Here is a 25,940-nt window from a genome sequence, read left to right on the forward strand (position 1 = left end):
TAATAATAATAATCAAAATAATCATCATCGTCATCATCATTTTAACTAGTACTGACTTTAATTAATACGAAAATGAAAATATGACATACACATACATGAGTTCATTGCTCGGAAATGTATTTAATTTAGAATCCCTTTGGTTGACCATACTTAACGCACCACAACGTTGGAGACGCCGCGAGAGTGAGCGCGCGCGAGAAAGAGAGAGAGAGAGAGAGAGAGAGAGAGAGAGAGAGAGAGCGTGAGTGAGAGAGAGAGAGAGAGAGAGACGGCCGGAGAGATACCGAGAGGCTGTCCGCGCTCTGCAGTCTGACTGCTCGCGGGGCTGAGACAAGAAATACTGTAGCGTATGATTTTTGGAAAAAAAAATATCCATTAAAACTCACAAAACAAGCCCAACTGTCAAGAAGACAGTGAACTTGAACAGGTAACTGACGCAGAACGCTTCCAATCTGAGGCGATAGCTGCTTTTTGACAGCCCTGCCATTCGTTTATTGTAGGGACGGCTAAATTTATGGATTAACAATAACGATAAAGCAATTACTGGAAACAATTATAAATAAAAACTCAAGTGAAAAAGAAGAAGAGGTTTTTCTCCGGGTCCTAGTCAAATTGTAATTACCGAAATGAGAGGGATTTATGTCAACAACGGTTGAGGGCAGATAAGTAACCGCTATCCTCCTTTCCCCTCTTTCTTTTTTTTCGGTATGAAATCTTTCCCCCGAAATTTAGCGAACCCCGCGGTCTACATGAGATGGTTCAGTCCGGCTGCAGAAGCGGAGTCTCAATGCATTGGGATTTTTCTCAGCTCCGGCACAAAGTGAATCTTCCTTTTAAAACCATCTGATAACGTGCCTGCCACAAAAAAAGAGGCTGCCATGAGCCCCGCTCTGAATCCGGACGGAGTGGAAAGGACAACATGCAGATGCGCATATAACGGCACCAGAAAAGTGGTCGGACTAAGGATTTTTGCGCTAATGAAGGTGGGAATACAAGCGCACTATTGGAGCCGGGTTCTCATCCTCTATATGGGCTTGCTGACTGCATCTGTTAAGGGTAAGTTTCCGCTTTCCTTGTCGTCCCCCTTAAGCGAAAAGCGCAGTGCTTGTTGACACCTTATTTTCCCTCGTTTGCTTTGCCTAAAGTTCGTCCGAGATGTACGGTTTGCATTTCCAGTTGCTAGAAATCTTGCGGTAACCCCCCTTTTTTCCCACCCGTCTTTGAGGCAACACTGTTTTCTGACTAAATGGGTGTTCTCACTTAACGGTGCGAAAAACTCCATCTATATGGCGGTTTTGTAATTTTATTTTCTATCGCCGCTTGTTCACAGTGCGGTAGCTCTTCGTGTTACAATGGGGATGTGTCAGCCATGAAAGTTGGATATGCTGTTTGCATGTATCCGTATGTATTTACCGGTGATGCCCGTTCTTGAGTCGTTTCGCCCCCTCCCCTTTCGCTCTTATTTTAAACATCGTGCTTTGGTTACGTTCAGCACCGTATTTCCCCGGTTTGTTTTCTGATGCGTCCCTGTTGTGCCGACACGTTGATATTGCATTCCCACATCCCTCATCTTGCTTTTACTTACGTGTTGTGTTGTACCGATCGTCGGCAATATATAAATTATTTATGCGGTGACTTACAAGCTTAGGAAAGTGACCGATTTATTTGGATTCGACAGAAACACGTAACTTGACATTTCAGCCGTAAAACGAAGTTGAAAATTTACAGAACATCATGTCAAAAAGTCACCAGTTCCCGATGTGAAAAACTAGCTCTATGTACCTGGTGTATGTTTTTTCTGTTAAAATAATATGATAGCTTTTAAATACCTAATCATGATGCAGAAGAAAAAAATTAAACATCTTTTAAAAAAAAAAAAAAAAACAAAAAAAAACAAAAAAACGTGGATATGTTGGGGTATATTTGGGTGAACACATCTTTAGTTCTTAAGGTGAATACATTCCTTTATAAACTGTGGCGTTACCGTGATTTACCTGGGGGGCTATTGAGACACGATAGAGGGTTTGAGAGCGAATTGAATTAGAAGAAAAAAACTTTTTTGCTTGTATGTTATGCAATACAAAGTTTGAGTAGCTTAAATGTTTTTCTGTCAATATTAAATATAAATTCTCTCACCCCGCCGACAACCTGTAACCTTCTTTCTGTAAAACGGGTTCACTTTAAAGGATGTTTCAATGTTTTTTATTTTTAATGCCTCAAACTATGCGCACATCGACATATATAGATATCATTTCCAGCATCGTATGCAGTTTGTAGGGTACTTATTTGAATTAAGTTCGAATGACAATGGTGAAGCGTTTGATCAAACAGCACTACATTTTCTGACACCTTATTCGTATTTATATAGCGTCTGCTTTCTTTCCACCGAAATTAAAAGGAGCTGGGGAAGCTTAACCTTGAAAGAAATCAGTTACATGCTGGGATTTCTTAATAAGAATATTTTTAGACACATGAAAAACCTGCCCGGATAGAATATGGGATACATAAAAGCCTTTTTGGACATCGCAACAGTGCCGGTATTGTGTGAGTGTATTAATGAGATTTTGGATTGGAAACCGAGTACGTACACTGGTATAACTGTTTGAATATTGTACAGATTTGACAAAATTCACGATGTGAAATATGCGCGAGGTTTCCTCGCGTTTCCATTTGCAAGAACAGTACTGTGAACCTTTTAATATGCTGCGCCCGTTGCTTCTGCCGTTCCCAAGCAGTTGCCGTATCCTCCCATTGAGCGGCACCAAAGCTTCACCGTAGGTCTGCGAGGAAAGCCGAGGTTTTCTGCGTGGGTTTTACCTAAAATCTTCGGCGTTGGCGGCACCGCGAAGCACATCTCGCCAATCTTCGGCGTCTTCTGAGACGGACGAAGCCCAGTAATTCCCATAAATTCTGCAAGCACACGACGTAGAAGAAACGCCGGCAACAGCTTGGCGCGATTACGTTTGTTTTGCCGCTTCAGTAGTACACCGAATTAAATCTGACGATTTTTGTGCCCACAAATGTATCAAAGACTCTCGTTGTAGAAGATACCTTATATCAAATAGGTTTCTTTGACAACGAGATTATAGTAACCCGTGTACTCAGTTCTAAGACCTTTCTTGCATTACTGAGAAGACATCTTTCAGATTATATATTTCAGATGAATGAACGTGTTTCGTTAGATAGAACTAGGCATTATTATAGCAACCGCTATTATTATTATTATTACTTGTTTTGTTCTGTTTGTTGATCATGATATTGTTAACAACAACAACAACAATAATAATAATAATAATAATAATAATAATAACCTCTACTACTATTACTCCTTAAAGTGCTCCATAAATAATGTCTAGTGAGTAAACAAGATCAGTATTGCTATAACACTCAATTAAGTTTACAGAAAAGGTTTGGGTGAATCATGGTCAAACCACTCCACATGTAATTAGCTGCTTTGTCACCTGTGCTGAAGAGTGGCATCTAGAGTGATACTGGATGCTCATTGACTGCCATACCATCTGGTAGCTTATGCTTATTTTTGTTGTTTTGTTCCCTCAGTAAGGCAGCATATCCCCTGCATATATCTGTTGAGTCAATTCTTTGGCTCATAGCTCAGGATACATATCTGCTTAATGTTAGAAAATTACAGATGCTTCGTCTGAGTATTTATGATGCAACACGGTGAAACATCTTTAGGAACATCCAAACTGACAGAAAGGCAGTCGCAGTTCCTTTAAACCAGACATGGGGAGCGTCTGTTGACATATTCAAATTGGTCCCTGCTCCCAAGTGGTCTGCATCAGTACGTCGTCCTTTCAGACTGTATTTGAGAGCATTATTATGCCGACTTTGATGGCACCATGAGATCTGTGAAGACCTTATGCTTAGCAAGGTCCTCTTGTACTTTATGTTCATGTATGTTCAGTTAACTTTAGGGTTAGGAGCCATACCACAACACATACCAATGTGCATGTGCTGTAGTAGGAGGTGTATAATATTACAATGTTTCATGACTGTTATCTAGTTGTGTCCCTAAAATCTTTGATCATTCTAAAGACATGCTTCGGTTCTTTTTTTATGGCTCTTTCAGTGAGGTTGCGTCCCTTCACCTTATTGATTTGCGGCCTTCCCCCTTGATTAAATTGAAGCTTTAAAAGTTTTTGAGGCCAAACAAGAGAAATGCTTTCACTCAAGTCTAGGCGATTTGGCACATCTTTACTTTGTTTGACAAATTATGAAATGCCAGGGCTTTTGTTTGAAGATGTGTTTGATTTTTTGCTGTCTGTATTACTCTTAAATGCAAAAGAGAGATTTAACTTGTTAAATCACAGGTTGGAGGGATTACACTGTTGTTGTGCGGTATTAGCTACAGTTAATCCCAGAGGAGCCCATTTATGACCTTGCTCATGCTCATGGTGTCGTGCTTAATCCAGCTGGGTATTTTATATATAAGTTTGCAATTTTTTATGGAGGAGGTGGCTAATTGCCAGTAACTAAGCTCATTCCCTTCTTTATTGCCAATAATAGGAAATAAGCTCTCCATATTCCCAAAGGATGTAAGTCAACCCAATGGTTAGCGCCTTTCACATAAAACCAGTTAAGAGCTAACAGGGCCAACATAAGACAGCATTAGTGTAAATGATGCTCCTAGATTAAATGTCGCACAACACAGTGCTGTACTTAAATAGCTGCTCTCAGTGACTCACACACTGCAGAATAATTGAATAGTTGACTTTGCATTAAAATTAATAAAACTATGGAATAACAGCGTAATGAATGGGTGAGTGAAACAATTAGCCAGGGTAAATCCTTTATAAGCCTCATTGTAATTAGCATTATGTGAACAGTTCCATGTAGACAGGCATCTTTTTTTGAAAATAAACTGAATAACATTTCTAAGGAGTAATGGTGCAATGCACAAGCGGAGTGTGGGTTTTTCAGCGCAGCGGGAATGTCAGAATCCGCGTAAGTGTGGCACATTTCATTGGTCACCAAAAACGTGAACTTTCTGGGGGTCCCCGAGTACTGGGTTATGAAACACTGCTGTATGGTGAGTGACATTGGAGGAGTCAAATGCTTTCAGAACCTTGGACAGCGGCAGGCTAGCCGCAACTAGATTCAGGACTATGGACAACTCCGTGATCGGATGACCCCTTGAACAGGGCCTTTTCTGGAGTGTTTAATAAAGAGAGCTTTGGGGCAATGTCCTGTAGCATCACAGGCAGTGAGGGTGCATCATGGCATACCCCAGGCACAGTTTACCATTTCAGTTACCCTATAGTTTTTTGTGTTAGTCCAGTTGGCCCATGAATCCTGCCACTACCTGCTGCCCAAACACAAACCACGCTAACCATTAAGAGGGCCTAAGACTTTTTCTGGAGCACCAGCATGGGTCTCAGTCTGGTGGATGCCTCCCCCTTCCCCGAAGGCACCCCAATACTATGTAGTACTTCCTGGCGTATTTGTTCATTCTTGTCCCAGTGGTAGGAATGCTAACGAGGAACATACTGCAGATGGGGGGGGGGGGGGGGGGGGGTTCCATGCTGTGTCTGCTCCACCTGTATCTCCCTGTGGCATATTAGAGGCCACTAGCAGTGGGAGAGCAGCAAAGGCACAATTGCACGTGTGTATAATTTACCGGTATAGGTCACCAATACCAGTGCTGGTGTGTTGTTCACACAGCCAAAGACTGAAACTGGCTGGCATTCCTGACAGCAGGACTGCTCAAAGTCCATCCTGAACATGTGGGCGGCTTATTTTATTTCTGCTGTCACATTACCCAAGCAGACTGTCAGAAGGGCGAGAAACCTGGTGTCTGGGCTGACGTCCCGGGTGTTTTAGAGTGTTGACAATCCGGTTATCGTCGACTCTCCCAGCGGCAGGAAGAGCAGAACATGCTGGGGACCGTGGAAAATGGGGATGCAAGTGGCATTCGGCTGCTCCCAGTGGCGTTACTCCTCACAGGGTTTTCCCAGTAGCCCCCTCATCACTCCAGGGGTTCTTTCCTGGTTTGTGCCAGGCTTCGCATCATCTTACTGTCAATGGACTGGAGGTCCCAGGGGGCCTTGGCTAATGCTCATGTTTGCAGCTAATGCTAATTGTTAGTGCTAATACTAAAGGTTAGCACTAGAACCATTACACCAGTGACGGTGCAAAGCTGCCAATATGGAAATGGAGGTAAATTCTGCACCCTGCATGTGGGGGACCTTTTTCCTTTCCTAATGCTGGAAACATAGGCATCGACATCAGTGCTACAAAATCATGTATCTGAATGTCAGCCATTTATTATCTAATTGATTCATGGTCCCCTTGTGAGTATTCTGATGAAAATTCCCAGAAGGAGGAATCCTGGCTGGCGGAGGTAAGCATGAGGCTGTGTGAATCTCTGAACAATTCCTTACCTGCCTGCGTGACAGGGAACTGTAATTCAGTTCAATTCTGTCAGCAAAGATTAAAAATGGTGTTTTCTGCGAATGGCTACAGTGTCTCTCTTTCAGGGGTGCTATCTCTTCAAGATCAGTGGGAGAGCAACCCCCCCCCCCCCAAAAAAAAAAACCTTGTCAGTTCTCTGTCTGCTTAAGACTTTGATTTAGTGTTCTCTTATCTCAGATCCCCTGTGATTAGATTATGGAGTTAATCCATTTACGATTCCCTCTGACTCAGATGTGTTTCTCACTGCTCTCTCACTGATCTCACTTCTTCACGCTTGTGACCCCTGTGCACACCCTTTCCTCATAAATACAGACGCATACCAAAGCAGACAGGCTGTCTCATCTCCTTGCCTTCTCTGGCTAACGATACTTAGCTTACCCAGGACAGAGGTAACTTGGCAAGTTCAATGACCTATTGTAGCCTGCTCAGACATGTTGAGAAAATTTAAATCTGTGTCATTTTAGACAGTGTAAATTTGCAGAAGGACCATATGTGTTTCCACTATGGTGGCAGTTAAATGAATGAGTCTGTTTATGGGGTGCGGTGGTCTGTGTCTTTTTTAAGCACCAGCCTACTTGAGAATAGGGATCCATGGGGTTTGGATCAGTTTTTTTTTTTCGTTTTGAAGGATTAAGTTTTTGTTTAGGGAGTGATACATTTTTTTTCTGCTTTTGTTTTATTTTTAGAAGAGTGAGTTTTCATGGGGAGGAGGGTGTATGGGGTTAATGCTTTGGGGAGGTTTGTATGTGCCTTTGTTTGGTGTATGTGCCCTTATTTGGTGTTCTCCTTTAATTAGGAGTGAACTTGGTTTCCATATAAAAGGTGAAAAAGTTGGTGAGGCAGCAAAAGAGGTTGAGGTGTGGAGGATGGCTTCCAGGCCCTTATCCCTTGTAATCCCCCTCAGTGCCAGGCAGCTGTCACAGCAGCCAGATCTGTCAGGCTTTGGGAGGCTGGCTGATGGGAAGATGGGTAGGGAGTGCAGCTGGGTGCCTCTCAGAGTTATGCAACCTGTGGAAGTAGTGGAGGGATCTGAGGGGGGCACTCCCTTCAGAAATCTACCTGCTGGAGCAGTTGAGAGAGGCGTGTGGAGCCCCGCAGTAGGCAGGCTTGGATAGTCTAGGAGAAAATTCTTCAGAAAAGGATGCTAATACCAGACTTTTTTTTTTTTTTTTTTTGCTTTTTTCTTGCAACAGATCTATAGGATGAGTCACCCTGATCAATAAGTTGCTTGTGGACAATTATTTCAGATGCCTACCTGTTCAATTATTCCATTACTGGAGGAAAATCGACTTTTGTAAAGCAAGCGACCAAAGGTATCTGATAGCTAATTATCATTCCTTAAGACAAAGGTCTAAGCGGTTGTAGCGCCTGAAGAGGGCTTGCACTGATAAGGACAGTTTAAGTATCAACAGGGGTTAATTTGCTGCTCCGATTGGTTACACAATCCACATCAGGACCCAACTGTGCATGCACTGAGGAAATGCAGACGTTTGATTAATGTAACGTGATTGTCAGTGTTGGCACGCTTGCAACACTAAGCAGATGGCAGAAAAACGCTGTCGTTACGCAGGGCGTCTGTTTGGAGTTGGAAGTCCAAGGAAAGCGTCTTTCCAGTTTTGGGCAGCCTTGGGTGGGTGGGGTGGTTTTGGAGTCTCTTCCTCTCCTGCCTCATCCTTCCCTTCTCTGTGAATGCTGCATTGTCATGGCAACGGCACGCAGGCTAGAAGCCCCAGTGTTGAACAATGAACAAATAGGGCCTGCTCTCTCCCCCTCCAGCCCCCAATGTATCTTATCCCTCAACCCTCCCTCTTCTTTCCTCCATCCCAAATGCAGGGATGATTGCTTTCAGCAAACAGGGCAAATTCAAGAAGCAGAGTTAAAAAAAGAAAAGCGAAAGCCATAAAAGTATCATGACTGCACAGCAAATGCTATCAGCTGCTTTGAATTTAAATGTGTTGTTTTTATTGATTGCTCCTGTACTTCTATGTCTGTGAATTCAGCTAGATATTATCAGATAACAAAATTTCAGCTGGAGTATCCAAGATCGAAAGAGGCTGGCAGTAAATGGCTTATTTCCAGCAAAAAACAGGCAGTTTTTCTGGAACACAGTATCCCATTGTTATGGCTTAGTGCGGCTGACAGTTTGCTAATCCTGTCAGAGATGGGATTTCAGTCTGTGTCCAGTTGTGGTTCCATCTTTCCATTTCTGTCTTCAGCAGTTAACAAAGGATGTTTGTGTTTATGATCTCAGACATTGAAATAAAATGTATTTAGGCCTTGCCATCTTTTACAGCCTGCTTAAGATAATGCTGAACATCAGGCAGTAGAAGGGTAATAATCTCTTTTTCATGTATGAATCACTCTGTAATCTATACTCTATACTATAATATCTACATCATTAGCATAGTATATCCAGTAATCTATTCGTCCATCTATCCATGCATCCATCTTACATAGCTTACTAAGTATAGGGTCATTGTGAGCTTGGAGCCTATCCCAGGAAGCACAGGGCACAAGGCAAGGAGATTCTGGATGGGACTCCAGTCTATTGTAGGGCATATACTTGCACAGTATAGGCAGTTTAGAGGAACCATTTCACCAAACTAAATGAGCAGTATTTTACCCCCCCCCCCTCCTTTGCAGTTTGACATATAACCACTTGCCCCCCCACCACCACCATGATATGATGAATATAAATTAACTTTTAACTAGCTTTTGCTATTTGATACATAAACATTTAGCATACATTGAGGGTTTTTGTAGCCATGCTAATGTTTGCTCAGGTGTAATGGTAAGCTGTAGGCTTTCTTTAAAGTTAGAGTGGCGTCGGTGCACAGCCGTCAGACTTGGCTGTGGGTGAGATCCGTGCACAAACAACAGGTCAGATGGGAGGCAGACTATTTTAGGGTGAGTGATTAATTGCTCAGAAATCAGAAGATAGAGAGCATGCAGAAGGGGTGGGGGGGGGGGGGGGATGAGACCAGAGGGAAAAAGCAGAGCACAAGCAAATAGACTAACAAAGTATAAACCAGGCATGGATAGACAGTCTTGCTGGTACCATTTAGGATGAAATAGTCATGAAAATTGCAAGAAGGGGATTATTGTTTAAAATGTGTTTCATCCAGCTCCTTTTGATATTTTATACCTCAATTGGGAACAGACATATCCACAGACATATCCACTGTGATATAACCCCAGCCACATTACAAGAAGAAATCTGCAGAGCTAAAGAGTCCTTTGTACGAAATATGAAGCACCACACAGACACTCAACCTATATCGACACATCCTGACAGTGAAGACCAACTTGGCATCCTTGTTGCGCTGACACTTAAGGGGGGGCGCTCCCAAACACTATAGTCCTCTTCTCAGCATGCATTAAAACGTGTAGTGTTCTTCCGGAGAAAAACAGTGGCCTCCATCGATCGGAAGAGACTGGCGGTACTCCTGGGAAAGCAGCTAAACAGGCCAAGCAGTAAGATTTTTACCACACTGTTTACTGTGCCAACATACACAAGCCTCTTATTATTTGTTGGCTTAGTAGTTTTTTGACTCCAAATAGCCTTATCAGTTAAACATTAGCCCATTTTGCAGCTGAATATTTTACCTAAACACAGTTTTTAAAGGCGCTACATCAGGGTAACTGCTGCAGTACACTGCAGTAAGTTGTATATGTTTGGCAGAGGTTGGAGCCTTGTCCGAATACGGAACCTGGCTAATTTTAGTTTGCCGGCTGTAGTGAAAGCGATGGGGGAAGTGCTGGTTTAGCTCTCTGCTGCCGCACCCCTCCTTTCTGCCGGCACAGCTTCTCATCTCAGTAATGGCAGCGGCCTGCAGGAGAGGGCCAGCTGTGCTGTTTACACGCGAGCAACGAAGGGGAAGGAGGAGAGCCGCTCTGGGACCAGCTATGGCCTTTTTTTGTCTAATTTGCAGCCGCGCTTCGCTGAGGGGACACAGATTAATTCTAGCACCACACTTGCGACACACAGCCTTTCTTTCCATTTTTATAGTAATATGCTTATTCTTACACATTAACATCTCTTGAAAAAACATTCAATGAAATGCATGGTGCCAATAAAGGCTTGGGCTTGAATTTGTATTCTGTGTTTAATGGAATGAAGTCCCAAGTCCTCAAATTTTCTAAGATCTCACTGCCCCCAATCATCTGCTCCATTTGTTTGCTTTACCATGAAATGTGCTCTACTGAGGTATTTTTGCTGCTTGTTTAAAGACGGCTGGTTTTTCGTAATTGTGTTTACCAAGTTTATTTTGGCATTCTGCACCCACAATGCCCTGGGGTTGCCGGGCCCGTGCCGTGATCCGTGGCTGTGCGTCAGTCTGTCTACAGGCATACGAGGGATGATCCTTGAGCCCAGTGGTTTGTTGTTTTGATCTCTTGTTGCTCTATTACCTGCTAAATTCAGCGGAAACAATATAGATATCTGCTCCAAGAAAAGAGGGCTGCCCTCACACTGTTTGTTTTGATATTAATGCATGCTTGCTCTGCAATTGTGCGTGTGGAAATTTGCTTGGCAGATGCATTTACTTGGCAAAAGCATGTCCGATGACTTCCACTTTAATGGCACCTCTGCTCAAGTTTATTGCTACGTAGCTTGGATGGGCAAGTAGTCTATATACATTTAATATGAAAAAAAGGTTTTACAATGTGAATGGGTAGCAGTTTTTTTTGTTCTGGGCCATAATTATTTGTGTGCTTTTCACCCATTTTTGCTGTTAGGTTTTCACCTTAAGTGTGAAATCAACCGCACCGTCTGTAAAACATATAAGAGCAGATCAAGTTCAAGTTTCTGTTCAGCCAGAAAGCAGGTGGGTATTTTGAGGTTTTGAAATGCTGTAATTTTATTTATCTGGAGCACTTGCAGCAGTTTGACCAATCAGGATTGCTCTAACTCTTTCATAACTATTAAGGGAAATCCACCTGTGCTCGGTGGTTGCCGTGGACAGGCACCAAGATCGGCCCAGTGCTGAGTGCTGCCTTGAGCCGGGCTTTCCCCAACCAATCCAAATGCCTGCCTCATACTGGGTTTTTTCAGCAGATGGGTCAATATCTGATGCTGTGACAGCCAACGCTTGGGAAAGAAATAATAAAATGATAAACATAGGCAAAAAAGTTTTTTTTTTGCTTAAATTACAACTGTTTCAGTGATGGAACTATTAAAAAGATTAGCGGTGTCAGTTCTGGAGCCATGGGCCGTATTTCTAAGGCACCGCTTCCCCCAGGTGATCTACAGTCTGATGACACTTTGCTTAGCAAAAAAATCATTTTTGCTAAGCAATGCATTCAGAAGTGCACATTCCAAGTCATCCATAAATGTACAAACAGGAGTATGTATATGCCAGTCAGGAGTATTGGTGTAGCTCCAAAAGCATATCTTTCTCTTGCAATTCTAGAAATAGTGTGACTATTATGGGAAGCAATGGACACAGGTGGTCAGTTGAACTATGCCTAGGTGTCTGACATTTATTGGGCTACAGGTGGCCTAGAGTCAGGGTTCCCAACCTTTTGATTTCAGTACGGCATAAAAACATTTCACAGACTAGTAATGTCCAGGGGCCTCATGTATAAACGGTGCATACGCACGAAAATGGGACGGCATAATCCGCTTGTCATCCAGATATATAAAATTTCCTTCCACTGTGGTTGAACAGGCAAAGATTAAAGCGCAATTTGCAGCGATGTCCGGTTTTCCCAATGTAATCGGAGCTATCGTCTGCACGCATATTGCTATAAAGGCACCTTCAGAGAACGAATTTGCTTATGTAAATAGAAAGCACTTTCACTCTATTAATGTACAAATTATGTGCGATTCGAACATGCATCTCATTAATGCATGGGTGTCGCCGCCATTAAATCTGAGGGGGACGTGTCCCCCTCACATTTCATAAGTATACGTTTGGATCCCCCCACATATAACATAAAACATTAGTTTTATGCCAGTGTGTCCCCCCCCATTCAAAATGCTTCTGACGCCCCTGCATTAATGTTGTGGCTAGATGGCCTGGCTCAGCCCATGATTCGTTCATTCTCAGAAACAGTAGTGTTGGAAACAAACTTGAAAATGGGGTGGTACGTGATGGCTGGCTGCTCGGTAAGAAGATTTTTCCAATACTGTAAGCTTTGTTTGATTTAACCATTTGACAACTCTTTAGGCGACATTGGATACCCACTGAAGTCGTGGCTTCTCATAGTGCTCGCAAACCCACAGAATGAACAGGAGCAGCGTTATAATGCTGCCCCCCATTCTCGGGATCGGGCAGTGGTAGTGCGCACTGTAGGGCAGCTTAAAGGCTGTTGGCGCTGCCTGGACAAGACCGGTGGGGTGCTGCTATACATGCAGTCCGCAAAAAGTGTGTTGCATTGTACACGCATGTAGCGCGTTGCATAATCTGGCACAAAATCGTGGCTTGCCGGTATCTGAAGAGCTTGAGCCACCAAATTTTCGCCAAATGGAACAGCGTTACAACTTCAGTATCACACAGCGTATCATTTAAATGTTTGAATTCATTGGCAACATCTTACAGCGTTCACAATTTCTTTTTGTGACTTCAGCACAGCTTCAGTCAGCACACGGCCGGATGGTCGTCTCCCGGTTTCTGAGGCATGGGAATGTGTGCAGCTCGGCGCAGCAGCACCATCATCGCCTGTGTCCTCGGCACTGGGGGCACCTCTTGTACTATTGTCTATAAGAATAAACGAAAGTAACACCGCATCTGCGCCCTACGTGTTATTCATAAACATGCAAGTAATTCAAACAAGTATGGTACGAGAAAAACTCACCCGCGCTGACATCGGCGTCCCCCTCCCCCGATAAAAGTGTCCCCTATCATTGCAGCCACTCGTTGCTCATAGGGTGTGAGACTGGGAATTCCGCTACCTGTTAAGACTCTTACAGTGAGCGGCCGCTCGTTTTTTCACGTCGATTTTAATGTCCGACCACTTCTTTTTAATTTTGTCCACCATACGAATTTCTGAACCAACACTTTTAACTGACTCCGCCAGGCTGTGCCACTCCGTCAACTTTTGTGTATGGCTGATGCCACTACTTAAACCACCAAATAATATCACTTTTCTTTTCTCGATTTCTGTTAACATGACCTCCACTTCACACTCACTGAAATACTTCTTTTTCCCACGTGGTTTATCCATTGTTGTTTAAGAAAAACATAAAACAAAGTGGGTGTTTATTCAGATTTACATATGCAAATATACATAATTATGGGCGGGTCGGGGGGTGGCTGTGGGCTTGTTCACGTACGTAAAATTTCACGCTCGTTGGAATTTATAAAGGGAATGTGCGTAGATCTGTGCTTACGCACAGTTTTATGCATCTGGATTTTTTCTTGCTTTCCTAGTTTTGTCCGTACGCCATGTTTTAGTGTGAATTCTACGCACGTCGTTATACATGAGGCCCCAGGTATTCATATCTTTATGGGCACTCTATATTAATTTCTATGGGCATGACCCTAATCCCAACTATGACAACCATAACCACTACCTAGCTCTAACCTTGTAATTGTATCAATTAGGACAGAACAGTCTTCTCAGTAACTTTATAATATTGGAGGCATGTGGCCATTTGTTCTGAAGTAAAAGAGGAGACTCAGCGAATAAATTCATTTGGAGAAACTGAAGTGGCCTGAGAGGATGGGAGCTGATATGGGAATTGACTTCAAAGGATGTACTTTTTCTGTCTCATGTCTGTTATTAGCATCTGTTGTAGGACCTTCTTGTGGTGTGCGCGGAGCTGGCATGTCATCTTGTTTGCGACTGGGGTTGAAAAGGATTTCAGTGCAGGTAGAAAGTCTGGTTTTGAATTTATTTCTAGCATTAATGGAAAAAAACAGAAGAGCTCCACACTATGCTGTTTTATGCATTTTTTGTGCTGGTTGTTAACAGTGTGAGACACTGAGTGACTGGCTGCTCAGTTATACCAAGAGACACCGAGAGACTGGCTGCTCAGTAATACCAAGAGACACCGAGAGACTGGCTGCTCAGTAATACCAAGAGACACCGAGAGACTGGCTGCTCAGTAATACCAAGAGACACCGAGAGACTGGCTGCTCAGTAATACCAAGAGACACCGAGAGACTGGCTGCTCAGTAATACCAAGAGACACCGAGAGACTGGCTGCTCAGTAGTACCGATAGACACAGAGAGACTGGCTGCTCAGTTATACCAAGAGACACCGAGAGACTGGCTGCTCAGTAATACCAAGAGACACCGAGAGACTGGCTGCTCAGTAATACCAAGAGACACCGAGAGACTGGCTGCTCAGTAATACCAAGAGACACCGAGAGACTGGCTGCTCAGTAATACCAAGAGACACCGAGAGACTGGCTGCTCAGTAATACCAAGAGACACCGAGAGACTGGCTGCTCAGTAATACCAAGAGACACCGAGAGACTGGCTGCTCAGTAATACCATAAGACACCGAGAGACTGGCTGCTCAGTTATACCAAGAGACACCGAGAGACTGGCTGCTCAGTAATACCAAGAGACACTGAGAGACTGGCTGCTCAGTAATACCAAGAGACACCGAGAGACTGGCTGCTCAGTTATACCAAGAGACACCGAGAGACTGGCTGCTCAGTTATACCAAGAGACAACGAGAGACTGGCTGCTCAGTCAGCGGTAACACCTAGAGACACTGAGAGACACAAAGAGATAATGGGAGACACTTCAGCGCCTGGCTGATCGGTAACACTAAGAAAACCTGAGAGACACAAAGAGGTACTGAGAGACACAAAGAAACACTGAGAGACACAGAAACACTGAGAGAGACAAAGAGACACTGAGAGACACTGAGTGACTGGTAACACTAAGACACAGTGAGAGACACTGAAAGACTCAGGGAGACACCAAGAGACAGTGTGTCATGGATAGCACTGAGGAAACCCCATCGTCATCTCAGCCACGCCCCTCCGGGGGTTCCGATCGATAGGGCTTCCCCCGAGGTTTTCGCATCCTGTCAACCAGTTGTTCTGTTCGTACCGGTTGCTCCCGTTCCAGACACTCATCTCCCAGCTGTGTCTTGTTTACCCCGGTTTCGGTGTCACTATATCAGGCAACTCGGTTCTCTGATCAGTGCGAGATCTTCATGGTTTGGCCTGAGTTCGAGCGTTTTTTCCGGTGTGTGTTTCCCTGTGTTCTGACCACCGCTACGTTTTCTAGACTCCGAGTTTCTGCCTGCCCCCTTTCTGGACCGACGCCGATCGCCCGACCTTAGCCTGGACCCTTGACTGTGTTTTTTGCCTCTGCCTCTTTCTGGACCGACGCCGATCGCCCGACCCCTGCCTGGATTCCCGACCTTGTTTTTCGCCTCTTCCTCATCTGTACCGAAGCCGATCTTCCTGTCTCCCCGCCTGAGTGTCAGCCACGCTCTCGGGCTCTGCCCTGGGTACTTCTGACCTTCCCAAGGAAAGAAGTAAATAAACAATCAGGAATTACAGCTTGCCGCGTCAGTGTCCATCTTCTTGCCTTCACAACACAGTGATAGATGCTGAAAGACACTGAGCGATTGGCTACTCAGTAGAGGTGCAATGATGAATCAAATACGTCAACTAAAATCTACGACCAAATTAGGTGCTAACTAATAAATCTTCAATTAGCTGGTGACGTCATCCTATGTGTTTCTTGTGCTAACTCAGAATGTTTTGGTATTACTGCTCAACAGAGAGAAGTTAGCCATTGTGCGATGTCAGCTTCAAAAATTAAAACCTCCAAAGTGTGGGAGCATTTCACATTAAACACCAAAAAAAAAGTTGTCAGTTTTGAAATCAATATTCTCTTGGATTGTTAATGGAGTTGGATGATGCCTGCCTTACACCTAATGACTTTTCAAGTGATGTCACTGTCACAGAAAAATTTCCATTGTCGGACTAAAATCATGAGAGTTTTGCTGGAGTTGTAGCACGCTCCCATCATTGCTATCGTTAGGTGTAAGGTGGTCAAAATAGCTGTCATAAGTCTTTCTATGGTCTTTCTATAGTCTTGATTTGATAAAATTAAATGTGTTTAATATTATCGTACATTTTAGGTTTTGGTTCCTTCAAATAGTGACATGGAAACTGTCAACAAGACATTGTACCTCTCCTGGAAGTTCCAGGAGTCTCCCACATATTGATAACAACTCCTTGAGTCCCACAAATGCTCTACAATATCCTGGAAATTTGATGAGCACAAATGAGAGAGAGGGAGAGGGAGAGGGAGAGGGAGAGAGAGACTGCCTGCTCGGTAACACTGAGACACCCGGAGAAAGACCGAGGGACACAATGAGACACAGGGAGACACATCGAAACTCTGGGAAACACGGAGCTACTGGCTGCTCATTAACACCAAGAGGCACTGAGAGATGTTGAGAGACACTGTGCGACTGGCTGCTCAGTAGGGCTGGGTATTGGCACAGATGCCCTAATTTTTGAAAGCAATGTAATTGTTGAAGCTACCATTACATGACGAAAATAAGATAACAAAAAACAATATACAGCGGTACCTCAGTTCTGGAACTCATTAGAACTCAAATTTCTTAAAAGTCGAACCAACCAGTTCGAAACAAAAATTACCTACAGCTCGATCTGAATCTCAGAAGTCAAAATGTGAACGCCGACCGAAGATGACTTGTATGCGTGGGGAAATGAGTCACGCGGCACGTCTCTCAGCGGAAACAAAGGGTAAAACTTCAGTCTCAGCTTCGCATTTGCTGTGATAGCATCGTGTATGTTTACACTAGCTGAATACATATATTTAGACAGTAAAAATACATTTAGACAATGATAGACAGTAATAGTAATTATTATTATATAATAAAATACATTTAAAAATAAAGATTTCTTATTAATTATTTTAATATTAATAATAAACCATTAATATGTTTAATTATAATAATATTGTTGTGCCGAGCAGGGACGGAACAGAGACAAAGGCGCAGACATCAGGGTATCGGGGAATACGGGGTTTAATTACAGGTGAGGCAGGCAAAAAGCAGACGGACAATACAATGACTGGACTGGGGAAACAAACTGATACGCGGACTGAATACAGAGGACTAATGACAACAACCAGAAACAGCTGATCACACGGGGATTCCACACGGGGTTAATGAGGGGGCGTGTCACACGGAAGGAGCGGACGATCGGGGCAGGACACATTGTTTGGATATATTTTAGGGCTGTCGAAATTAACGGGTTAATGCAGATTAATCCATCATCATGATTAATCTGATAAAAATTTTTAACGCAATTAACCCATCTGCAGCACAGAATGACTCAAAATCCCTGAAATGTCTCTGCCAACCCATTTCGGGCAGTTTTGGTGCGTTCCATTTCCCTGGGAACTCGTATTCCGAGTCGGATTCCAAGTTTTGAAGCCGGAAATGACGGCATGCGCGCTCCCGTTTCTCGGAGATCCAAGAAATATCTCGGAGTAGCTCAGAGGATCCCGAGTTCAGAATCCAAGATGGCTGCACCTTTTATCAACAGAAGGGAAAGTTGTAGTTTTATACTCTTTAAGCACTACTTGTTGCTACGGAGAATTTATACGTAAAGCACCGCGCGTAATGTGTTATCAACTGATATTGCTAACAATGGCAATTAACCGGGCTAGAATTGGATTTCATGATTAGTCGGATTATTTGTCGGATTTACGGTAGTTCGGGCTAATTGTAAGTGAACAAAGATAGAGATCATTTAAACTGAGGTACCTTAAATCCGACAAGATGTCCGGCTAAGCAAAACAACTTTTGTTATGCGTCCATGGTATTGTACTTATTTGGCAGATGGAATGCATCCGACTCGTGTTCAAGATGTTCAATAAACATGTTAAGTGCATATATATTTCCTTTTTTCTTGAGTCTGTTTGCTCATGCAAAATGAAATGTGATTAATATAGATTAAAAATGTATGATATTTAATCATGATTAATCTAAATTTATCCACAGCAACCCTGTGATTAATCTGATTTAAAAAAATTATCGTTTGACAGCACTAATATACACTCACCTAAAGGATTATTAGGAACACCTGTTCAATTTCTCATTAATGCAATTATCTAATCAACCAATCACATGGCAGTTGCTTCAATGCATTTAGAGGTGTGGTCCTGGTCAAGACAATCTCCTGAACTCCAAACTGAATGTCAGAATGGGAAAGAAAAGTGATTTAAGCAATTTTGACCGTGGCATGGTTGTTGGTGCCAGACGGGCCAGTCTGAGTATTTCACAATCTGCTCAGTTACTGGGATTTTCACGCACGACCATTTCTAGGGTTTACAAAGAATGGTGTGCAAAGGGAAAAACATCCAGTCCTGTGGGCGAAAATGCCTTGTTGATGCTAGAGGTCAGAGGAGAATGGGCCGACTGATTCAAGCTGATAGAAGAGCAACTTTGACTGAAATAACCACTCGTTACAACCGAGGTATGCAGCAAAGCATTTGTGAAGCCACAACACGCACAACCTTGAGGCGGATGGGCTACAACAGCAGAAGACCCCACCGGGTACCACTCATCTCCACTACAAATAGGAAAAAGAGGCTACAATTTGCACAAGCTCACCAAAATTGGACAGTTGAAGACTGGAAAAATGTTGCCTGGTCTGATGAGTCTCGATTTCTGTTGAGACATTCAAATGGTAGAGTCAGAATTTGGCGTAAACAGAATGAGAACATGGATCCATCATGCCTTGTTACCACTGTGCAGGCTGGTGGTGGTGGTGTAATGGTGTGGGGGATGTTTTCTTGGCACACTTTAGGCCCCTTAGTGCCAATTGGGCATCGTTTAAATGCCACGGCCTACCTGAGCATTGTTTCTGACCATGTCCATCCCTTTATGACCACCATGTACCCATCCTCTGATGGCTACTTCCAGCAGGATAATGCACCATGTCACAAAACTTGAATCATTTCAAATTGGTTTCTTGAACATGACAATGAGTTCACTGTACTACAATGGCCCCCACAGTCACCAGATCTCAACCCAATAGAGCATCTTTGGGATGTGGTGGAACAGGAGCTTCGTGCCCTGGATGTGCATCCCACAAATCTCCATCAACTGCAAGATGCTATCCTATCAATATGGGCCAACATTTCCAAAGAATGCTTTCAGCACCTTGTTGAATCAATGCCACGTAGAATTAAGGCAGTTCTGAAGGCGAAAGGGGGTCAAACATTGTATTAGTATGGTGTTCCTAATAATCCTTTAGGTGAGTGTATTTATTTTCTTACTTTACAAATTACTCTTTTGATAAATGTGCTTAGATGTGTTTAGTACAGTATATGCTCTTCTTGTTTTATCCGGTTCATTTTCTGTTTAAATGTTAAAAAAAACCCAACATATTTAGGTGTAATTTTTGGGGACCGGGAACCAATTAATTGGTTTTCCATTATTTCTAATGGGGAAAATTCGATCACAACTAGAAACTTTTTAGGATTCGATCCGAAGTTCTGAACAGATTAAATTCGAGTTCTGAGGTACCACTGTATAGGCCTAATAATAAGCATGCAATTTATTCTTGTACTTACCCGTGAATACACTGAAATATTTTGTCCACACATTTCTTTCTGAATTCTTGTACCCAGCCATAAATAAATAAATAATACCTGTTGACTTTTAGTCGCTGCCATTTGCTTCAGTGTTACAACTTTTGGAAAAAAAAAACCAAAACAGATAATTAACAATATTCTCATAACTCACAGCAGGTCACGTCCATCCAGTCTATTGTGTGTGCAGGTGGTGGCTGTGGTGTTCTTGTGGACAATGTTTTCAGCACTTCAGAAGCGGTTTGAGAAGCCTCATGCTGGTTGGTACATCGGTGTCACGGAATCGGGGCTGTGATGGAAGGAAGCCGCTTCAGACAATGTGATTGCAAATGGGTTTTATGTCCACTCTAAAGGCCAAACCCCAATGACAACACTGCCCCACGCACCTACAACCATTCTTTCCCTCACACACTCATTAATAACCATAGGAACCCACACTAGACATCAACATGTACCGAGCCATACATACCCCCACAGCCATTCACCCACGCAGACAGACACATACTGTTAACACATGCATGCCCCAGCACCAGATCTCAGATCTCAGGCACTCTGAAGGATTGTCCTGTTGCTGTGCTTGCAGAGTCGAGATCGATTCATCAAAGTGTCACACCGAGTGATGCAGCCCTCTATCAGTGCAACAGCAAATCTGGCAAAACAAACACACTGAAAATGCTCCCGCCAGAGGCTAAACTGCCCCCATTTCTAGCCGGAGAATAATAATAATCTGTGGCAAAACAATAACCCTCCAGTGTAACATCAGACTGTCTAATCGCAGGCTTTGCCGCTCTCCCACTCTTTCAGGTGTTGGAGTGCTTTGGTATTGTGCTGTGACCAGCACGTTTGAAAGCTTGTGCAATTGGCGAATCTCACAGATACTTGTCCTGTTGGCTTGTGGAGTTTATTGACAAAACCATGGTGAGCAACTCCCACTTGCCAGCGTGGCCCCTTGCTGTGCTGCTGGTGCGTTTACATAAAATTCTCTGGCATTCCACGGTTCACTTAATAATGGAGCAGTGAGTAATGAGTGTTTATAGGAAGGTATTGGAACACAGTTGGATGAAAAAAGAAAACTCATTAGCAATGGCAACTAGATAAATTAACTTAAATCTTAAATAAACTCCAGAAGGACGAGAAGTAGCCTCTCAATGTTATTTGCGGGGACTAGTGTAGGAATGGGCAGACTAGTTAGTCATGTAAGAAATAACTGTCAGCTACGTCTTCCTGCTTTGGAATGAAAGCTAAATGGGTGGCCATTGCAGCGTGTTGTCCTACTTCTGGAAGCCAGATGACTGGCTGTTGTTTCCTGCGCAATCCTAATGAACCGTGGGACTTCAGTTTTTTTTATGCAGCTGTGCATGGATGTGAAAAGTAGATCGCTTAAAAACGACAAATCTTAATTAGGCCAGAAAGACGACAGGGGATTTAGCACTTCCTTAGCTGCCACTGTAAGTGCTACAGGTGACAGCACTTGGTAGGTAAGGAACACCCCCCATCTCAGGTTCTTAGAATGCTGTGGAACATGATTATCGCCGCTGCCCTTAACATATCATGTGGTGCAAAATTTGAACAGCCAATGAGCCATTGAGGTGTCCTATGGAGATTAGCCCAGCAGCTAATCACACCCAGCACGCAATGCATGCCCTGCTTTTGCATCCCATGGTCCTCCAACTTGCCCTGGTCTTCAGTCTGCTGCAGCTTTCTGTCATCATGATGCATAAATTAATGCAGCACCTTCATCCCAGTACTTCAAGGCCAGAAGGATTAAGGCATTAAGGGAATTTTGCCACCTTATCCCAACTCACATCTGGAAGAAATGATCTGTCCATTGTGATGAATTGCTCTTAGTCTGGGAAGATCTTCAGTAGTAATGGTCCAGGCATGTTGAGGACCTTCACTACTAGGGGCTTCTCTCCCAGCCCTCATGAATATGATTAATATTGACCTTTCTCCTGCAGTATGGGATTTATTCTGTGCTGTAAGACACCAGTGCCAAAGGATAAGTAACATGAAGGTCTAATGCAGTCTAATGGCTCTCTAGGATTGTCGTCAGACTCTATTGATTCTCTACAAGTGTCAGTTTTCCCATCCTAATATCTTGCCACTTTGTCTGCTTGAGCCCTCCTTTCTGACTGGGTGTTAGCATGGCAAGGTTTTGTAGTTTAGCTGCTGAATACAGATGGTCTTCTACGTACGAAAGAGATGCGTTCCGAATGGTCGTTCGAAACTTGAAATGTTCGTAAGTCGTTATTCAACATCATTTTAAGGGTATACGCAAGTACAAAGAACTAGGATGCTACATGCAGTACATTCCACATCAATATTAATGTCACTGAACAGAGCTTCTACTCTCTTTTTGAGGAATGAAGGTATTGCCGGTCTTTGTGAACCTTTTTAGAAAGTTTTGAAAATGATTATGGAGACAGATTCATCTCACTCCTAGCTAGTGTCAACCGTTCACAAATTAATTTCGCCTCCCAGGGGGTAGGGTGTCTGAAGGAATTGTATGTTAGTTTTGTTGTTTGTTGCTGAGTTCAATCTCAGTTGATTACTGAATTCCCAATGGGTGGCTGATGTTTAAACCCTTGGGAGCTGTAATTTCGGGAAAGTGAAGAGTTCTTACCGTCCGGAGTACTGTACCTGACAGAGGCTGAGCTTTAAACATAAAGGAGCCTAAAGCAACTTTGTAGACCCCGTACAGGCCTGATTGGATTGCTTTCAGGAAACCAGTCTCAGATCATGTGACGCTGGCCGGGGTGCCCTGAAAGATCTAGGGCAGCTGTAAAAAAAAAAAGAAAAATAAACGTAATGTTACTTGACTGAAAAGTCTGCATCTAGCAGCTTTAAATTCTCTAGTTTTGTATTTACCCTGGAAAAGTGTCTCAGGATCTGTTTCTCCCAAGTGCATACGCATTTCAGAACGACTTATGCTGTGACGCTCCACAGATGATTTCAACATTTCAGTTTGATGAGGTGCTAGAGGAGGAATCGTCAAGGGAAACTGGCTTCTTGAACTTCTCCCGACCCCTCTGAACTGTTTTCACATTTTACTTTGCAGCTTGTTTAGCTGCAAATTACAACTTGATTTATTGTCTGTGAACTCGGTAGTCTTCATAACATCAGGAAAATATCATTTTATTATTATTTATAGGACTTCATGAAACAGGTACGACATTACATTTGTGATTTTGCACTTTTCTGTGCAAAACCTTGGAAAGTGAATGGGTTTGCATCGTGCTTTGTCAGTCCTATGAAAAAGTGTCACCTAAAAATGCATATTCATCAAAGCACAAGATGTCTGTGTGTGTCTTTATGTGCTGCGCCGTAATAGAGTGCAAACAACCTCCTGCTGCTAATTCAATTACAGTATTGCATGAGGAAATATTTATTCATAATATTCACAATGCAAGAATGACAAAATGCAATTTTCCTGCTTGTTTGTTTTTTTTGTGAGTGTTTTTTATATGGGTTATGCTGATAGCAGATGTCCTCCAATTATGTATCCCTAATTATATTTTAATCACCCAGCATTGAAATTCAGGAAGACAACAGAGCCTTACAAAGAGGCTGTCATTGTGTAGGAGGGCACTTAATGTTCTGGCAGGTTCTCCACCAGGGACCCATGTGCCGCAGCCCATTACCAGAACAGAGCAGCAAACACGGCCCAGGGAGGCCAGGGGGGTCCCACTCGAGGAACTGTGGTGCTGCTGGACACAAAGTTCTCCACTATGTTCCAGCTAAACCACAAAACCTCCCAACCCTGCTTTTGAAGATCAAAGATCTATTGTTTTTGATGAACTGGTGTCCTGCATCTTCCGGAAGCACTTATCACCTGTTTCAGATCTACATCTGAAGAAGGCTTGCCACCCTACCTGGGTGTGGCCTATCTGTAGGTTACCGACTGTCATCCATGACCAGCTGTAAATCGCTGTTTCCAGTAGAATAGGGATTCCTGTGTTGGAGGACCTCACCTGACTGTGCCGTGTGTGCCTTTCTATGGTTGTCCTTCCACACTTGCGTGTGTGAGCTCAGTGATGGTGCGCTCTGCATTAAACTTGGCGTTAGCCTGTCTGGGCTTTAGAGCCCATCGATTGGGGGAGATCTGCAGAATTGTCTTGATGCCTCCAGCGACAATGACTCGACGGATTGATCTGCCATTTAGGGGCTGCTTGTTCGCAATTAAACGGCTACAAGGCACAGCCACAGCTGAGAAGAAAAAAATCCATACTTTATAAATAAAAATATGTAAACATATATTGTTAATGCAGTACTGGGGATGACAATTAGCTGAAGCCTTAAATGGCAAACACCACGGCATACAGCTCCAAAGTTATGCATTTATAGATGTAGAATAGGATGTTTTACAGAAGCAATTCAACTTAATTGCCTCCGGTGCAGCTATTTTGGGTCAGAACCAGGAAACCTCTGGCTGTCAGACCTTTAACTGCTGCACTACATGCTGTAATCTATAAATTACGTCTAAATTTTGGCTGCATGTTGCATATTGAAGTCGGAACAATTAAGCTTGATAAATAACTTAAAATAACACTACCCACCATGTGACTCATGAAATTATGATTTTTAAATTTTACCGTGAGTGATCATAGCACTGAAATTGCATCTTGCAGTTCTAGAAGGTTTTCAGAAGGAGTTGATTAGCTATTTTCAGCAGCTCTGTGCGGGCTGATTTTCTGCTGTATGGGTTCAGAGAGGAGCTGTTGTCAGTCGGATGTTATAACGACAGCCGGCAGGCCCACGCCTGAACAGGTATAGCGTGTCCTCTCTGCTTGCTCCCCAGGAAGATTCTTGCTGCAGCGGTTTGCGCCAGTTGGAGTGCAAACACCATGAAGCAGTGTTTAATTTGTTGTCACTGGCGTATAATTAAGGCTTTACTTCATTAACATTTGCACATCTCCTTTGTTTATGCATTAAGATTATTATCGAGCTTCCCCCTTGAACAAGGCCGTGTGCAGAGCCCACCTCTGCCAGTGGGGTTCACACATTTGTCTAGGCCCAGGGCTAAACTGTGTAACCTGCCTTGTTTTCTGATTTAATGTGGGAGTAAAAGAAGACTGGAGTGATGTGGAGAGGTGAGGGGAGAGGGCGGGGGGTGGGGGGGCAGAAGGACTAGAATTAGAGCTGTTATTATTTAACCGTAAACAGTCTGGGCTGTAAGTCTGCTCAGGTTTCCTGTGCCAGAGAGAGAGGGAAATATATTGCAGTGGCGCGGTATCTGGGGTGGGGGTGGGCGAGAAAACGAGCAATTAATTAAAAGTCCTCGCGGAAATCCAGCCAGATAAGTAATTTAACTTCCTTCTGATGGATTGTGCCACGCAGTTATTAAAATTTCAGATTGAATGCAGTGTTTTATGAGTGGCCACCGACAAGTATGCGAAAGAGAAGTGCAATTAAGGTGGCAAGGAACGGGGCTGTGGGGACGCAGGAACCGCGGCCGTTAATAACCGCGGCAACTCCCCCCAGGGGCCGTGCCGCAGAGCACAATGTGGATTTAAAGTAACCTAGTGGCAAAAGGACAAAGTGTGTTTCTGATTTTTAAACCAACTGCGTTGTAACTGTTAAAATTCCCTACTACCTGTAGAAGTGACACCCCTAGGATACATGTAAGGTAACGCTCATCAGGATCAAGGCGGGAAAATCTAATAAATTAATTGCTAATGGTTTGCTGATATGTAAATTTTGAGAGATATTTTTGTTTAATATTGCCGTTAGCCAGCTATTCTCTGAGCCACTTGCTGAGGGGGGGATGCCGGCAGTGAAGCTTTTCTGTGGAAAACTAAAGATCGATCTGCTGGCCTGATTTAATAATCCCGGCGCAGGCCATATAAAACCATCTCATGGGCCGGCACTTAGGGACCTCTTCTAAGTAGAGTTGCTACTGGTCCCATATGTTTCAGGATCGTCCCGTATTGTAAAATAATAATCCCATTTTGAACCAA

At 43.4% G+C, this 25,940-nt stretch overlaps 1 protein-coding gene across 3 annotated transcripts in view; it reads left to right on the forward strand.

Moving 5' to 3' along the window:
- The first annotated feature begins 273 nt into the window (after positions 1–273).
- The window catches only part of csmd2 (CUB and Sushi multiple domains 2), a 261,987-nt gene continuing 236,320 nt past the window's right edge, over positions 274–25,940 (forward strand). For 2 of the 3 annotated variants that reach the window (XM_023832148.2, XM_023832149.2), the window contains exon 1: positions 274–1,056. In XM_023832148.2, the coding sequence (XP_023687916.2) occupies positions 879–1,056 (178 nt within the window). In that variant the 5' untranslated portion in view covers positions 274–878. The remainder of the gene's footprint in view (positions 1,057–25,940) is intronic. The other variant, XM_072705512.1, reaches the window with a different exon arrangement.

The sequence above is a fragment of the Paramormyrops kingsleyae genome, chromosome 23 (assembly GCF_048594095.1).
Source record: "Paramormyrops kingsleyae isolate MSU_618 chromosome 23, PKINGS_0.4, whole genome shotgun sequence".
NCBI classification, from domain to species: domain Eukaryota; kingdom Metazoa; phylum Chordata; class Actinopteri; order Osteoglossiformes; family Mormyridae; genus Paramormyrops; species Paramormyrops kingsleyae.